Here is a 19813-nt window from a genome sequence, read left to right as displayed (position 1 = left end):
TATGTTCTTTCTAATTATTGTAGAATCGACCACACAGGAATAACACACCTTCCAAAATGTGTCCCGTATTGCTCATTGCAGGTTTTTTCTCTTAATTTCATCATTTTTCTTTTGATCGTAAAGATTTCATGTGGTGTATAGCGCCAATTTATGTGAAAAATTACAATAACAAAATTTTAGCCAGACATTATGAACTTTACCAATTAAAAAAAAGAAGGAGCTTTATATAACAATATTGTCAACAGTAAAATCAAAGCCCCGATAACAAGAAATATAAATAAACTTGGAGTTATCTAAACATTCGTTTTTTCTTCTGTAAATTGTTTGTCCCACGATTAAACAGGTTGAGTGGGCGATTGATTTTAACCGAACACATATGTGGTATGTTCTGTCCATCCTGCTACAATGTAATGTTAGAGGATGCACCGGACGTTTTAGACTAGTAATAACGAAAGGAGTCGGATATATTAACTTCCGATTTTGCCCCGAAAGGCGTTTTAATTAGATCACATTGGTTATCGAACTTATGGCATGAATACGAAGGAATAGGACAGTGAAATATTTTAATTTCCATGATCCACAAATTTGAGATTTACATTCATCAAATAAACAAACATGGGCAGATATATTGTTTATACTATCATGTTACACGTTCATTTTGCGTCATCTCGTAGCAAGATCACTATAGGAAGTCGTACATATTGCATATGTAATTCCTAGTATTGAAGCCATGGAGTTTATTACGTAACGTTTTCTAGTCTTGATAGATTTTCTCTCATGACATCGTGATATCGATTTGAATGAAGGTAATTAAATGTCGTCTGAATACCATCCTGCCGAGTGCTTATGACAAAAATATCTTTAATCATTTGGTAATATCAGGTGAAATTTCATTGATATGTTTTTCTTTATCTTAGATAAATGGTTTGGTCAAGTCTAGACTCATGTAAAGTTGGACTGATATTTTTCAGCTTTTTTAGTAATCAGAAGGTGTTAGGGACTGGACCAAAGCTGATAACGAGTTTCCTGTGTCATACTTAACAAACTTCCTCCTGCCTCTCCTAACATTCTGCGGTATCTATCTGTTATCAGCCACAGCGCCGGTTGATGATCGCCTTTGACAGACTTAAAACATCAAAACACGGATACTGGTGTTGAATTTCCCGTTAATGACTCTCAAAGTAAAGGAAAACGCATTGTTAAATCTGAAACACTGATTTCGTTACCACATGTTCAAAGCTTTATACAGATATGTCCTTTTGACACTTTAAAGCTTAATCTCTAGAATGGCTGAATAGATTTTAACCAAACTCAACAGGATTAGGCCAAACTCAACAGGATTAGGCCAATGGAATATTTGTTCTAATACGATTGAATAAGCATAATATCAACAAAAGTATAAAGTAAATTTACGATATGTTTCCGGTAATCACATATATCAATATTCCATCTGATTATTTTTACGACTTTATAAATTCACAGCGAGGACAGGATTCACTGAAATATTATTTATAATAAGTATGAATATAACAATGAATTACAAGATGAATTATTGAAATAGTTTTTAAAACGATCAATGTCCGTGCTTTGAATAATCATTTTGTCTTGACCTATTTTTGACCATGACTTGTCATATTTTGTACTTGTGTATACTAACATTTTATCTTTCATGTAATAACACATCTAGAAGTGTTCGACACAATACATGAATGAATATTAACATAGATAACAGAACTCCGTTATTGATGTTTTCGTAGTAGCACCTCTTCATGTTTAGTCACAGATGAAAATACGATCAGAATCAGTGGAGGCCTGGTGTACAGACACCACACAGCTATGACCTTCCATACTTCCTAACAGTATGACTTGTGTACATTAGTACTGCTTACAGAAAAAGTGGGCCACTGAAATTCATATGTTATTTATATAGAACGTTGCTCCATATTTGACTCGGGCTAAAACGATATTGCGTTGTATAAACATATGACAGCTATTGTGATTTACAGCTACAGGATGAAAAAAAGAACATGACAACCGATCCCGTTTTCTTAAAAGCATACTGCGAAAGCAACAAGGTAAATGTTGCCAATGTCATTGGTAACATTTTTTCACGTTTTAACCATATGAAAGAGGGGGAAAGGATGTATTTGTTAAATAAAGAACACGTCGATCCCTACTGATTTAATTTCTTTCTTGAATAAAAGGAAAAAAAGACTGCACAAACGGAAACATAAAAAATATATAAAATGCTATTTTTATTTTCTTTATTTTTTTTTCTCTTGACTCTAAATGCTATACTTGGTCCACTACCTTTTGGAATCGAGTATTTTATCGAAAACACAACAAATAATTTATAAGAGGTATCGTGATGGTTTTTAACTCAAGGACATCAACGACGAAAATAATAGCTGTGATCTAAACCTTTATCAGCGGAATAACCTTAGATGTTTGTTCTGATACCAAGCAAACATCTTTGTGATAGTGATTTATTTATGGAGTGATGTTGACCTTGTTTAAGATCGTCATCACTGACAACGTTTGAAGTTTACCTACACTCTGATAACTAATGAAACCTATGTCAAAACAGGTATTGGAACAATTGAAATAGAAACGAGAGGACAGATTTTGTTCGTCCGACTTCAGAGACAGGGTTGTGTTCAGGAAATATTCACAATTTGGGGTAAACGTATAAAGATAATAATGGACGATGGCGCAGTTTTTTCTTTTTTTTTTAAAAAAAAAATTATTGGCCGTCAAGAACCTGGTTCATTTTGGATGAGTTTTTGAGCAAATCACTAACGTATTTTCCCTGACAAAATATCCTTATTGACCAGAAATGCAGTTTTTTACTCGGTAAACTTTTTAAAGAATCAGAATTCCTCCCTGAAGTGATTTATGAAGAAGGTTATTCTAACCCCTGAGAGTAATATGGAGCAGGCTGTAGATCTGTCCTAAATCAAAACAAGAACGGGATCTGTTTCTTTTGTCAATCAAAACAGTAACGTTAAAATAAGCTCCTCTTACATTGTCCATTGAAGACGTTTGGTGCGTAGGAATTTGTTCTTAGAAGTAATGAATCTAAGGAGAGACGAAATAGTTCTGATAAAGAGAATTTCGCTGGTTCTTCTCTTTTTTCAGACACTTGTAGGCCGCATTTCTGAGTGTATTGGAGGGAGCATACGAGACGTAAAACGCGAGCAGTTGTTCTCGTTATTACGTATGAAGTAAATTTGGGTCGGTTTTGAAATTCATTAAACCTTTGAAACAGGTCGGCGTATCTCTTAACTGTTGACATAGTTGTGTTTGATGAAGATGTCATATATTATCTGTTGTAGTGTTAATTTACGACTGCTAATGTATCTACTTTAGAGGCGATTAAAATTCAAGTAGCAAACATTTCGTGACATGGTGTAATGCGTAACGGTAAAGATTTATATCTTAACTTCGCTATAAAATGTCCTTATTTTGTTTGAAGTTTGTTTTGGTACTGACTTCAGAATACACGTTGTTAGTTGTTTATATGTTAGGCACTGCTTCTAATGTCCAAAATTCTTCAAACATTAGTATCTAGGCGATTAAAGAATATTGTTTTATGGTGAGTTGTAACTGATAAAATGATTTATCACGTAACTGGCATGTTACTTGTTTAATAACGATCATTACATAAACTTTGCTATATTAGGCTTTTAAGATGAACTAGTGGAGCTATTAATTGACTGAACGTTCTCATTCTTTCCATAGTGACGTCACACTTTCATGCCGTCATGTGCATTGTGACGTCAACAATGAGATATAATGAGAATGTCTCATCAAATCTTATTTTCTTGAATGGTTGTAATCTTAGTTAATTATCTAAGTTCTGTGATAAACAGAAAATGACATTCTTTCTATTTCATAACAGTTTCATGAAACTCGTCAAAGTTCGTTAAACAGAAAAAAATTCTGGCTCCGTTCATTATCGGATTTAAATAAAATGAAAGCTCCGGTAAAATATGTCTTAACTATAGTACTATCCTAAGTATTGTCTATTGCTCCTGTTACGTGAAGCCTGGCTTCCTTAAGCACAAGTCTTTGACTACACCCCTTTTCAGAATGGTTACTCTTAGTGCAATAAAAATTATAGCAGGAACTACCAGTCTTTGACAACACCCCGTACTGAAATGGTTACCTTAGTACAATAAAGACTATAACAGGAACTACCAAGAACTACCAGTCTTTGACAACACCCCGTACTGAAATAGTTACATAAGTACAATAAAGAATATAACAGGAACTACCAAGAAATACCAGTCTTTAACAACACCCCGTACTGAAATGGTTACTTTAGTACAATAAAGACTATAACAGGAACTACTAGTCTTTGACAACACCCCGTACTGAAATGGTTACCTTAGCACAGTAAAGACTATAACAGGAACTATATGTTTTTGACAACACCCTGTACTGAAATGGTTACCTAAGTACAATAAAGACTATACCAGGAACTACCAGTCTTTGACAACACCCCGTACTGAAATGGTTACCTAAGTACAATAAAGACTATAACAGGAACTACCAGTCTTTGACAACACCCCGTACTGAAATGGTTACCTTAGTACAATAAAGACTATAACAGGAACTACCAGGAACTACCAGTCTTTGACAACACCCCGTACTGAAATGGTTACCTTAGTACAATAAAGACTATAACAGGAACTACCAGTCTTTGACAACACCCCGTACTGAAATGGTTACCTTAGTACAATAAAGACTATAACAGGAACTACCAGTCTTTGACAACACCCCGTACTGAAATGGTTACCTAAGTACAATAAAGACTACAGGAACTAAACACCCCGACTAAATAACCTTAGTACAATAAAGACTATAACAGGAACTACCAGTCTTTGACAACACCCCGTACTGAAATGGTTACCTAAGTACAATAAAGACTATAACAGGAACTACCAGTCTTTGACAACACCCCGTACTGAAATGGTTACCTAAGTACAATAAAGACTATAACAGGAACTACCAGTCTTTGACAACACCCCGTACTGAAATGGTCACCTTAGTACAATAAAGGCTATAACAGGAACTACCAGTCTTTGACAACACCCCGTACTGAAATGGTTACCTTAGTACAATAAAGACTATAACAGGAACTACCAGTCTTTGACAACACCCCGTACTGAAATGGTTACCTAAGTACAATAAAGACTATAACAGGAACTACCAGTCTTTGACAACACCCCGTACTGAAATGGTTACCTAAGTACAATAAAGACTATAACAGGAACAATAGGTCTTTGACAACACCCCGTACTGAAATGGTTACCTTAGTACAATAAAGACTATAACAGGAACAATAGGTCTTTGACAACACCCCGTACTGAAATGGTTACCTAAGTACAATAAAGACTATAACAGGAACTACCAGTCTTTGACAACACCCCGTACTGAAATGGTTACCTTAGTACAATAAAGACTATAACAGGAACTACCAGTCTTTGACAACACCCCGTACTGAAATGGTTACCTAAGTACAATAAAGACTATAACAGGAACTACCAGTCTTTGACAACACCCCGTACTGAAATGGTTACCTAAGTACAATAAAGACTATAACAGGAACAATAGGTCTTTGACAACACCCCGTACTGAAATGGTTACCTTAGTACAATAAAGACTATAACAGGAACTACCAGTCTTTGACAACACCCCGTACTGAAATGGTTACCTAAGTACAATAAAGACTATAACAGGAACTACCAGTCTTTGACAACACCCCGTACTGAAATGGTTACCTAAGTACAATAAAGACTATAACAGGAACTCTTTGACAACACCCCGTACTGAAATGGTTACCTAAGTACAATAAAGACTATAACAGGAACTACCAGTCTTTGACAACACCCCGTACTGAAATGGTTACCTAAGCAGGAACAATAAAGAGTACAATAAAGGCTATAACAGGAACTACCAGTCTTTGACAACACCCCGTACTGAAATGGTTACCTTAGTACAATAAAGACTATACCAGGAACTACCAGTCTTTGACAACACCCCGTACTGAAATGGTTACCTAAGTACAATAAAGACTATACCAGGAACTACCAGTCTTTGACAACACCCCGTCCTGAAATGGTTACCTAAGTACAATAAAGACTATAACAGGAACTACCAGGAACTACCAGTCTTTGACAACACCCCGTACTGAAATGGTTACCTTAGTACAATAAAGACTATAACAGGAACTACCAGTCTTTGACAACACCCCGTACTGAAATGGTTACCTTAGTACAATAAAGACTATAACAGGAACTACCAGTCTTTGACAACACCCCGTACTGAAATGGTTACCTAAGTACAATAAAGACTATAACAGGAACTACCAGTCTTTGACAACACCCCGTACTGAAATGGTTACCTTAGTACAATAAAGACTATAACAGGAACTACCAGTCTTTGACAACACCCCGTACTGAAATGGTTACCTAAGTACAATAAAGACTATAACAGGAACAACACCCCGTACTGAAATGGTACCTTAGTACAATAAAGACTATAACAGGAACTACCAGTCTTTGACAACACCCCGTACTGAAATGGTTACCTTAGTACAATAAAGACTATAACAGGAACTACCAGTCTTTGACAACACCCCGTACTGAAATGGTTACCTAAGTACAATAAAGACTATAACAGGAACTACCAGTCTTTGACAACACCCCGTACTGAAATGGTTACCTAAGTACAATAAAGACTATAACAGGAACTACCAGTCTTTGACAACACCCCGTACTGAAATGGTTACCTTAGTACAATAAAGACTATAACAGGAACTACCAGACAACACCCCTGTACTGAAATGGTTACAGTAAATAAAGACTATAACAGGAACTACCAGTCTTTGACAACACCCCGTACTGAAATGGTTACCTTAGTACAATAAAGACTGTAACAGGAACTACCAGTCTTTGACAACACCCCGTACTGAAATGGTTACCTAAGTACAGTAAAGACTATAACAGGAACTACCCGTCTTTGACAACACCCCGTAGTGAAATGGTTACCTAAGTACAATAAAGACTATAACAGGAACTACCAAGAACTACCAGTCTTTGACAACACCCCGTACTGAAATGGTTACTTTAGTACAATAAAGACTATAACAGGAACTACCAGTCTTTGACAACACCCCGTACTGAAATGGTTACCTAAGTACAATAAAGACTATAACAGGAACTACCAGTCTTTGACAACACCCCGTACTGAAATGGTTACCTTAGTACAATAAAGACTATAACAGGAACTACCAGTCTTTGTCAACACCCCGTACTGAAATGGTTACCTAAGTACAATAAAGACTATAACAGGAACTACCAGTCTTTGACAACACCCCGTACTGAAATGGTTACCTAAGTACAATAAAGACTATAACAGGAACTACCAGTCTTTGACAACACCCCGTACTGAAATGGTTACCTAAGTACAATAAAGACTATAACAGGAACTACCAGTCTTTGACAACACCCCGTACTGAAATGGTTACCTAAGTACAATAAAGACTATAACAGGAACTACCAGTCTTTGACAACACCCCGTACTGAAATGGTTACCTAGTCTTTGACAACACCCCGTACTGAAATGGTTACCTTAGTACAATAAAGACTATAACAGGAACTACCAGTCTTTGACAACACCCCGTACTGAAATGGTTACCTAAGTACAATAAAGACTATAACAGGAACTACCAGTCTTTGACAACACCCCGTACTGAAATGGTTACCTAAGTACAATAAAGACTATAACAGGAACTACCAGTGGTTACTTTGACTATACAGGAACTACCCTTTGACAACACCCCGTACTGAAATGGTTACCTTAGTACAATAAAGACTATAACAGGAACTACCAGTCTTTGACAACACCCCGTACTGAAATGGTTACCTTAATGGTTACCTACAACACCCCGTACTGAAATGGTTACCTTAGTACAATAAAGACTGTAACAGGAACTACCAGTCTTTGACAACACCCCGTACTGAAATGGTTACCTAAGTACAATAAAGACGATAACAGGAATTACCATTCTTTGACAACACCCCGTACTGAAATGGTTACCTAAGTACAATAAAGACTATAACAGGAACTACCAGGAACTACCAGTCTTTGACAACACCCCGTACTGAAATGGTTACCTTAGTACAATAAAGACTATAACAGGAACTACCAGTCTTTGACAACACCCCGTACTGAAATGGTTACCTACAATAAAGACTAGGAAGTCTTTGACAACACCCCGTACTGAAATGGTTACCTTAGTACAATAAAGACTATAACAGGAACTACCAGTCTTTGACAACACCCCGTACTGAAATGGTTACCTTAGTACAATAAAGACTGTAACAGGAACTACCAGTCTTTGACAACACCCCGTACTGAAATGGTTACCTTAGTACAATAAAGACTATAACAGGAACTAGTCTTTGACAACACCCCGTAAAAAGAGTACAATAAAGACTATAACAGGAACTACCAGGAACTACCAGTCTTTGACAACACCCCGTACTGAAATTGTTAACTTAGTACAATAAAGACTATAACAGGAACTACCAGTCTTTGACAACACCCTGTAATGAAATGGTTACCTTAGTACAATAAAGACTATAACAGGAACTACCAGTCTTTGACAACACCCCGTACTGAAATGGTTACCTAAGTACAATAAAGACTATAACAGGAACAATACGTCTTTGACAACACCCCGTACTGAAATGGTTACCTTAGTACAATAAAGACTATAACAGGAACTACCAGTCTTTGACAACACCCCGTACTGAAATGGTTACCTTAGTACAATAAAGACTATAACAGGAACTACCAGTCTTTGACAACACCCCGTACTGAAATGGTTACCTAAGTACAATAAAGACTATAACAGGATCTACCAAGAACTACCAGTCTTTGACAACACCCCGTACTGAAATGGTTACCTAAGTACAATAAAGACTATAACAGGAACTACCAGTCTTTGACAACACCCCGTACTGAAATGGTTACCTTAGTACAATAAAGACTATAACAGGAACTACCAGTCTTTGACAACACCCCGTACTGAAATGGTTACCTAAGTACAATAAAGACTATAACAGGAACTACCAGTCTTTGACAACACCCCGTACTGAAATGGTTACCTTAGTACAATAAAGACTATAACAGGAACTACCAGTCTTTGACAACACCCCGTACTGAAATGGTTACCTAAGTACAATAAAGACTATAACAGGAACTACCAGTCTTTGACAACACCCCGTACTGAAATGGTTACCTAAGTACAATAAAGACTATAACAGGAACTACCAAGAACTACCAGTCTTTGACAACACCCCGTACTGAAATGGTTACCTTAGTACAATAAAGACTATAACAGGAACTACCAGTCTTTGACAACACCCCGTACTGAAATGGTTACCTTAGTACAATAAAGACTATAACAGGAACTACCAGTCTTTGACAACACCCCGTACTGAAATGGTTACCTAAGTACAATAAAGACTATAACAGGAACTACCAGTCTTTGACAACACCCCGTACTGAAATGGTTACCTAAGTACAATAAAGACTATAACAGGAACTACCAGTCTTTGACAACACCCCGTACTGAAATGGTTACCTTAGTACAATAAAGACTATAACAGGAACTACCAGTCTTTGACAACACCCCGTACTGAAATGGTTACCTTAGTACAATAAAGACTATAACAGGAACTACCAGTCTTTGACAACACCCCGTACTGAAATGGTTACCTAAGTACAATAAAGACTATAACAGGAACAATAGGTCTTTGACAACACCCCGTACTGAAATGGTTACCTAAGTACAATAAAGACTATAACAGGAACTACCAAGAACTACCAGTCTTTGACAACACCCCGTACTGAAATGGTTACCTAAGTACAATAAAGACTATAACAGGAACTACCAGTCTTTGACAACACCCCGTACTGAAATGGTTACCTTAGTACAATAAAGACTATAACAGGAACTACCAGTCTTTGACAACACCCCGTACTGAAATGGTTACCTAAGTACAATAAAGACTATAACAGGAACTACCAGTCTTTGACAACACCCCGTACTGAAATGGTTACCTTAGTACAATAAAGACTATAACAGGAACTACCAGTCTTTGACAACACCCCGTACTGAAATGGTTACCTAAGTACAATAAAGACTATACCAGGAACTACCTACAATAAAGACTATAACAGGACATCTTTGACAACACCCCGTACTGAAATGGTTACCTAAGTACAATAAAGACTATAACAGGAACTACCAGTCTTTGACAACACCCCGTACTGAAATGGTTACCTTAGTACAATAAAGACTATAACAGGAACTACCAGTCTTTGACAACACCCCGTACTGAAATGGTTACCTAAGTACAATAAAGACTATAACAGGAACTACCAGTCTTTGACAACACCCCGTACTGAAATGGTTACCTAAGTACAATAAAGACTATAACAGGAACTACCAGTCTTTGACAACACCCCGTACTGAAATGGTCACCTTAGTGCAATAAAGGCTATAACAGGAACTACCAGTCTTTGACAACACCCCGTACTGAAATGGTTACCTTAGTACAATAAAGACTATACCAGGAACTACCCGTCTTTGACAACACCCCGTACTGAAATGGTTACCTTAGTACAATAAAGACTATAACAGGAACTACCAGTCTTTGACAACACCCCGTACTGAAATGGTTACCTAAGTACAATAAAGACTATAACAGACTATACAACACCCCGTACTGAAATGGTTACTTAGTACAATAAAGACTATAACAGGAACAACCAGTCTTTGACAACACCCCGTACTGAAATGGTTACCTTAGTACAATAAAGACTATAACAGGAACTACCAGTCTTTGACAACACCCTGTACTGAAATGGTTACCTAAGTACAATAAAGACTACAACAGGAACTACCAGTCTTTGACAACACCCCGTACTGAAATAGTTACCTTAGTACAATAAAGACTATAACAGGAACTACCAGTCTTTGACAACACCCCGTACTGAAATGGTTACCTAAGTACAATAAAGACTATAACAGGAACTACCCGTCTTTGACAACACCCCGTACTGAAATGGTTACCTAAGTACAATAAAGACTATACCAGGAACTACCAGTCTTTGACAACACCCCGTACTGAAATGGTTACCTTAGTACAATAAAGACTATAACAGGAACTACCACTTTGACAACACCCCGGAAATGGTTAGTACAATAAAGACTGTAACAGGAACTACCAGTCTTTGACAACACCCCGTACTGAAATGGTTACCTAAGTACAGTAAAGACTATAACAGGAACTACCCGTCTTTGACAACACCCCGTAGTGAAATGGTTACCTAAGTACAATAAAGACTATAACAGGAACTACCAGTCTTTGACAACACCCCGTACTGAAATGGTTACCTAAGTACAATAAAGACTATAACAGGAACTACCAGTCTTTGACAACACCCCGTACTGAAATGGTTACCTAAGTACAATAAAGACTATACCAGGAACTACCAGTCTTTGACAACACCCCGTACTGAAATGGTTACCTAAGTACAATAAAGACTATAACAGGAACTACCAGTCTTTGACAACACCCCGTACTGAAATGGTTACCTTAGTACAATAAAGACTGTAACAGGAACTACCAGTCTTTGACAACACCCCGTACTGAAATGGTTATCTACCAATAAAGACTACAGGATAAAGAACACCCCGTATGAAATGGTTACCTAAGTACAATAAAGACTATAACAGGAACTACCAGTCTTTGACAACACCCCGTACTGAAATGGTTACCTTAGTACAATAAAGACTATAACAGGAACTACCAGTCTTTGACAACACCCCGTACTGAAATGGTTACCTTAGTACAATAAAGACTATAACAGGAACTACCAGTCTTTGACAACACCTCGTACTTAAAGGAAACAAATACAAACACTTGTACATTACACAGGACAATTGTTGTAAGACGGAAAGAGCGAGAAAGGTGTCATGGAGTACATGCAGTGATCCCTGAAGACTGACATAAACGATGCATTACTTTTAAGGGGTCATAGGGTCAAACGTCACTGCAGTATATATAATAATATCATTCATATCATTTGAATCTTCCTGAATGTCTAACGAAGACAGAGTGACAGTTGCCATGCACCTCCTAGCATATCGCTGCAGACAGGAATGTTTTCTATAAATATAAATTAGGTGTTACCTACATGTGAGAGCGCTCTGGATCGGACTTATGAGCAGACAGAGTACGATTTATTTTTATTATGATAACAAGTTTAACGACCACAAATAATTCTTTGCATGAGAAATTAGAACAAATTGTAACCTTTAATCGTCCTTTGGAAAAAAAATCAGACAATTCCGAAATTAGACACCTAATATGCATAAGATTCTCAACAAGGAAATTTATAAATTTCTGTGAAATAATGAAAAACGAAATTCGGTGAATGTTGTAAACCCTAACGAACATTAAAGGTCAAGAATCATGATTACATAACTTATCATTTTAACCCAAACATGCACACTCATGAAAACTGAAACCATATCTAAGTTCAACTCCAGAACGTTATTAGTGAAAATATTGTCTTAAACATATGACACGTTAGCAGTAATTCTTAATTCGGGGTAAATATTTTCATTAAAAAAAAGAAAACAGGAAAATACCAACATGCCATTTTAATCATAATCCAATCTCAAATTCAATAACCTAGGACAAAATATGATCAAAAGTAATATTTACAAGACATGAACAACTAAAACTCTAAAATACAGACCGAACTAAGGTCAGGATGAAAACGACAACATCATGGATGAGAAGTAAACACATACAGACTAGATATAACTTGTTGGAAGCTTAGTAAGATTTAAAAATGAAGAATTTCATCAGCAGAGCTGATGGTATATGGAGTTTCTTCAATTCAAATTTATTACAGTTAAGAAGTGTTGATCGTAACTACATTTTAAATTCTCGGCGTAATACAGGATGATATTCTCTACACTTGAATTGCTATTGCCAAAATACCCAGAGTTTTATTACAATGTGTTTATATATATATATCATATTACACAACTGCAACTAAACCATGTATTAAAGTCTATATACACAGTGATACGTCAAGGAGAACCAAGATGATACGATAAATTATTTCATAAAACTTTAATCACATGTAATTTGTGACTGCGCTAATATTATCTCAAAACGTATATCTATTTTTCATTTTATCTATAATGAAAATTTCCAACTTGTTGATCTTGTCACTCCCGCAGTAGAATCAAACTGATCTCACCTGTATTGTATCATCAAACTGTTCTCACCTGTATTGCATCATCAGACTGATCTCACCTGTATTGTATCATCAGACTGTTCTCACCTGTATTGTATCATCAGACTGTTCTCACCTGTATTGTATCATCAGACTGATCTCACCTGTATTGTATCATCAGACTGTTCTCACCTGTATTGTATCATCAGACTGATCTCACCTGTATTGTATCATCAGACTGTTCTCACCTGTATTGTATCATCAGACTGTTCTCACCTGTATTGTATCATCAGACTGATCTCACCTGTATTGTATCATCAGACTGTTCTCACCTGTATTGTATCATCAGACTGTTCTCACCTGTATTGTATCATCAGACTGATCTCACCTGTATTGTATCATCAGACTGTTCTCACCTGTATTGTATCGTTAGTCTGATCCTACCTGTATTTATCATATTCTACCTGCTGTAGAAACACCTGTCATAAAACTGTTCCAATTCCGTATACAATACGACTGCTTTTAAACATCTTTCCCATCACTCTGGTAATATATTTCATATTCAATTGACCATAGCGTTCCTTGTGTATTAAGATCCCGTTTATTTTTATGATAATTCACACCCGATCATAAAGATATGTTCTGGTTATAAAATCATAAATCGCCTTTGTGATTAGATCTTGTAGATCAATTAGATTGTTGAATGTTTACTAAATCTTTCCCACAATTACAACATTTTTTTCACCAGCGTGATGTTATCACTGTTCTCTGAATAGTTTCCTCACCTCATTCATCACAGAAAGACAATACGAATATAGCGTTACTCAAACATCAAATACATATCTTCACTACAAGTCAATATAATTGTATATAACTGATAACCATTTAACTGTTGACCACACTGTTAACCATTTAATCGGTGACCACTCTAACTGTTAACCATTTAACTGTTGACCACTCTAACTGATAACCATTTAACTGTTGACCACTGCAACTGTTAACCATTTATCTATTGATCACACTAGCTGTTAACCATTTGACTGTTGACCACTCTAACTGTTAACCATTTAACTGTTGATCGCTCTAACTGATAACTGATATTGTGTGGTTATAATCGCCAATCACTTAGGCAATAAGTAAATGCTGGATACTTTCTGTTGTACTTGTTATAACAGTACTTATCGTGTAATAACAAATACCTATCTTATATCTTATAGCTTACATCATCACCAGAAGTATCGTGTACTGAAACCCCATCGTCGGAACATCTTAGAGGTACAAAACAGAGACATGTGCCCGTTTTAGACATCGCTGCATTTTATCAATCATGTCTCTGTACAAATCCCTAACAGTCCTTCTGTATATACTACACTCCCGGCCCCTAGTATCACGCTTGTCTGTACAAATCCCAAACAGTCCTTCTGTATATACTACCCTCCCGGCCCCTAGTATCACGCTTGTCTGTACAAATCCCTAACAGTCCTTCTGTATATACCACACTCCCGGCCCCTAGTATCACGCTTGTCTTTACAAATCCCTATCAGTCCTTCTGTACATACTACACTCCCGGCCCCTAGTATCACGCTTGTCTGTACAAATCCCTAACAGTCCTTCTGTATATACCACACTCCTGGCCCCTAGTATCACGCTTGTCTGTACAAATCCCTAACAGTCCTTCTGTATATACCACACTCCCGGCCCCTAGTATCACGCTTGTCTGTACAAATCCCTAACAGTCCTTCTGTATATACCACACTCCTGGCCCCTAGTATCACGCTTGTCTGGCCCCTAGTATCACGCTTGTCTGTACAAATCCCTAACAGTCCTTCTGTATATACCACACTCCCGGCCCCTAGTATCACGCTTGTCTGTACAAATCCCTAACAGTCCTTCTGTATATACTACACTCCCGGCCCCTAGTATCACGCTTGTCTGTACAAATCCCTAACAGTCCTTCTGTATATACCACACTCCTGGCCCCTAGTATCACGCTTGTCTGTACAAATCCCTAACAGTCCTTCTGTATATACCACACTCCCGGCCCCTAGTATCACGCTTGTCTGTACAAATCCCTAACAGTCCTTCTGTATATACCACACTCCCGGCCCCTAGTATCACGCTTGTCTGTACAAATCCCTAACAGTCCTTCTGTATATACCACACTCCCGGCCCCTAGTATCACGCTTGTCTGTACAAATCCCTAACAGTCCTTCTGTATATACCACACTCCCGGCCCCTAGTATCACGCTTGTCTGTACAAATCCCTAACAGTCCTTCTGTATATACCACACTCCAGGCCCCTAGTATCACGCTTGTCTGTACAAATCCCTAACAGTCCTTCTGTATATACCACACTCCCGGCCCCTAGTATCACGCTTGTCTGTACAAATCCCTAACAGTCCTTCTGTATATACCACACTCCCGGCCCCTAGTATCACGCTTGTCTGTACAAATCCCTAACAGTCCTTCTGTATATACCACACTCCCGGCCCCTAGTATCACGCTTGTCTGTACAAATCCCTAACAGTCCTTCTGTATATACCACACTCCCGGCCCCTAGTATCACGCTTGTCTGTACAAATCCCTAACAGTCCTTCTGTATATACCACACTCCCGGCCCCTAGTATCACGCTTGTCTGTACAAATTCCTAACAGTCCTTCTGTATATACCACACTCCCGGCCCCTAGTATCACGCTTGTCTGTACAAATCCCTAACAGTCCTTCTGTATATACCACACTCCTGGCCCCTAGTATCACGCTTGTCTGTACAAATCCCTAACAGTCCTTCTGTATATACCACACTCCTGGCCCCTAGTATCACGCTTGTCTGTACAAATCCCTATCAGTCCTTCTGTATATACTACACTCCTGGTCCCTAGTATCACGCTTGTCTGTACAAATCCCTAACAGTCCTTCTGTATATACCACAATCCTGGCCCCTAGTATCACGCTTGTCTGTACAAATCCCTATCAGTCCTTCTGTACATACTACACTCCCGGCCCCCAGTATCACGCTTGTCTGTACAAATCCCTAACAGTCCTTCTGTATATACCACAATCCTGGCCCCTAGTATCACGCTTGTCTGTACAAATCCCTATCAGTCCTTCTGTACATACTACACTCCCGGCCCCCAGTATCACGCTTGTCTGTACAAATCCCTAACAGTCCTTCTGTATATACCACAATCCTGGCCCCTAGTATCACGCTTGTCTGTACAAATCCCTATCAGTCCTTCTGTACATACTACACTCCCGGCCCCCAGTATCACGCTTGTCTGTACAAATCCCTAACAGTCCTTCTGTATATCGCTTGTCTGTACAAATCCCTAACAGTCCTTCTGTATATACCACACTCCCGGCCCCTAGTATCACGCTTGTCTTTACAAATCCCTAACAGTCCTTCTGTATATACCACACTCCTGGCCCCTAGTATCACGCTTGTCTGTACAAATTCCTAACAGCCCTTTTGTATATACTACCCTCCCGGCCCCTAGTATCACGCTTGCCTGTACAAATTCCTAACAGCCCTTTTGTATATACTACACTCCTGGTCCCTAGTATCACGCTTGTCTGTACAAATTCCTAACAGTCCTTCTGTATATACTACCCTCCCGGCCCCTAGTATCACGCTTGTCTGTACAAATTCCTAACAACCCATCACTGACGAGTCCTAGAAGGACAAATCTGCTGTATGATGTAACATCACTGACGAGTCCTCGAAGGACAAAACAGCTGTATGATGTAACATCACTGACAAGTCCTAGAGAGACGAAACAGCTGTATGATGTAGCATCACTGACGAATCCTAGAAGGACGAAACAGCTGTATGATGCAGTTTAATTCATTGTTTGACTGTACTGAATCTAACTCTAAATTATCATGTTTCTGTGTACAATCTTCTACACTCCTTGTCTTTAGTATCACGCAGGTATTTCATATAGGGACGGTGTAGTTTCATTAATTATTAATATAATGTACAAAAAATTATGATAAAATGTTGTTTATCTGTTTACAATCGTGTACAGTTGAGTTTTGTATACAACGGCCTTGTTTTCTTATCTATACTTGTCGTACAATCTATGTAATTTTTTTCACACTTAGCACTGTTGTTGTAATTTACGTTTCCACAATCAGACATTATTAGACTTGACGTGGCATAATACTGATGGGATATCAATTTGTGAATTGTATGAAAAAACATCTGACATTCATTAACATTTGTATAATAATATGCAATTTTAAAAGAAGAAGCATGACGGATGGATGGATGGATAGATTGAACTGCTGGATGGATGGATGGATGGATGGATGGATGGATTGGATTGCTGGATGGATAGATGGATGGATGGATGGATGGACGAACAGATAGGTTAAATCAATTGATGACTAGATTGGTGTTTGGGTTAATTTTTTGATCTCGCAGCCGCTGTCATTATTCTTATTCGGTATTCATTATTATTCGTACTTGCCAATGTAAAGTGCCACCACAACGCAATACGGAAACACGACTTTTAAATCTCACTCAATCACGCTATTGTGACAGCGGGTCAACAAGTGATGTCATAGAAGACACCAAAGAAAGAAGAAAAAAAAGAATGCCAAAGAAAGGAAAGAAATATTTCATATTTGGGTTACTGGGTCAATATCGTTTGATGTCCTCAAAACGAGGCCACGAAGGAAAATATTCACTTTCGTGCGTAGAAGAAGACTGTCAGATCATTTTATACAGAGGAAAAAACAGGTGATCTGGAACCTAAAGGGGATGTATTTACCAATTTATGATTATATAATGTTTGTTTGCAATGATATTTAATTGTTATTGTAGAAAGTCCTAATCTTTACGAGATTGTTTATCGCCCCGAGGACAGTGATTTTGTGGCAGGGTTTCCTTGTTGTACCTGGTGGCTTCCTCAGTGGACTGCATACAGGAGGCCCGCCGCATGTATCCATTAGAGTGAATGACAACGATGACACCAAACATGGCGGAAAAGATAATGAGTAACGGCGAGAGGAATAGGAGGACGAAGGGAAGAAGACGACGAGGAAGAGGACGAAAATATTAACAACGACGACAGTAATGATGATAATGATGATGATGATTTAACACTTACATAATCATGATGATGAAAAATTATAAAACAAAACCACGAGCTCGTGACATCGTCGTTATTATAAAATATTTTATATCATGAAAATTAAATGATTTAGATATGAATAAAACATATTTACCTTTGACTGGGTGTGTCGTTGGACGTCCAACCATTTATCAAAGGCACCTGACTGTCAATAGGTATTTCCATTTGTTAATGAATTATAGACGGTTTCTCTGATAAAGAACATAACACGGTCCATATGTTGCTGTGTAATCAGCCGATATTAACAGAACATAACGTAGCACAAAAATATCACTCAACACAGACATATTCTTCTTTTCCTCCTCACAACAAATTTCCGTATACACAAACTGCTTATAATCGAACAGTTATATATAGGATTTGACTAGGCTATCTTAATTTGAAAATTCGCGAATCGAAACTCTGTTTTTGGTGGTCCTTGGCTGGCATGGTTTGTTGTGTGTGTCTTGTGATACTGGCAGCCCTCTGAGCTAGTGACTATCGCCTAGCGCTCTCTCTTAGTGCATCTTCATGAGTCAGATTCCCACACTATTGCTGGCTCATTAACATAATATCTTGGTTCTTATTTTCTGTGATAACTTTCTCTCTTTTTTTATTTGCGCTGTTATTTACGATTTTGGAATAGAATGTGTACATTATTCCTATAAAGAACCTCGAATATCAAACATCCAAATCTACATTAATGTTCATATCTTTTCCCACTTAATATCAATCATTCAAATTGAAATAAGTCGCATTTTCCAAAATTGTCACATTTAAGCGAAAGAACCAAGGGTAAATACAATTTCTTACTTCCAAATATGAAAAATATCCAAGTTAGTTTTAATCGTTGTCTCCGTAAGCGTCGGGTCCAAGTTTAAAACACCAAAGTTAAATACCTTTCCTCAACTCCAAATATAAAAAAAACATCGGAGCTGAATTTTTGATCACCACCTTCTTAAACTTCACCTCCAAACACGGAAGAGCTTAACAACGTGACACGGTGACCGTCCGGAAAATGATGCTGAAATGTGTACACATGTGGAGAGAACAACATCAAGTATGCCGTTATCATGGTTTAGTAACGTTGTGTTATCTTCGCGCTCCAGATTAACATAGAACGATTTCAATAAAAAGAGTGTTCAGACTTGAAATATTTCTGATTTATACAAGGTTGTGCACCTCTAACCACTGTTAATGTAGTCACAGTCGTTATTACACCAACAACCGGTAAGTGTATTCATAATCATGCATTTGTTTGCAGGAGGTAGACAACTCGAATATAATAAAGGTTATGATGTATTTATCTAACATATGTGTCGAGAGAGGGAAAGCAGCTTTGTAATGTAGTCCTGACCAGCTC

General features: G+C 37.8%; 1 protein-coding gene across 1 annotated transcript in view; it reads right to left on the bottom strand.

Moving 5' to 3' along the window:
• Positions 1–18926, bottom strand: part of LOC132559025 (uncharacterized) — an 86800-nt gene extending 67874 nt beyond the window's left edge. The window contains exon 1 of the mRNA XM_060223623.1: positions 18566–18926. Within this exon, the coding sequence (XP_060079606.1) occupies positions 18566–18636 (71 nt within the window). The 5' untranslated portion in view covers positions 18637–18926. The remainder of the gene's footprint in view (positions 1–18565) is intronic.
• Between the last annotated feature and the right edge of the window lie 887 nt (positions 18927–19813).

This window comes from Ylistrum balloti, unplaced genomic scaffold (assembly GCF_031769215.1).
Source record: "Ylistrum balloti isolate Yb309-2 unplaced genomic scaffold, AGI_CSIRO_Ybal_v1 Utg370842, whole genome shotgun sequence".
NCBI lineage: Eukaryota > Metazoa > Mollusca > Bivalvia > Pectinida > Pectinidae > Ylistrum > Ylistrum balloti.
This window is presented reverse-complemented; position numbering and strand designations above follow the sequence as displayed.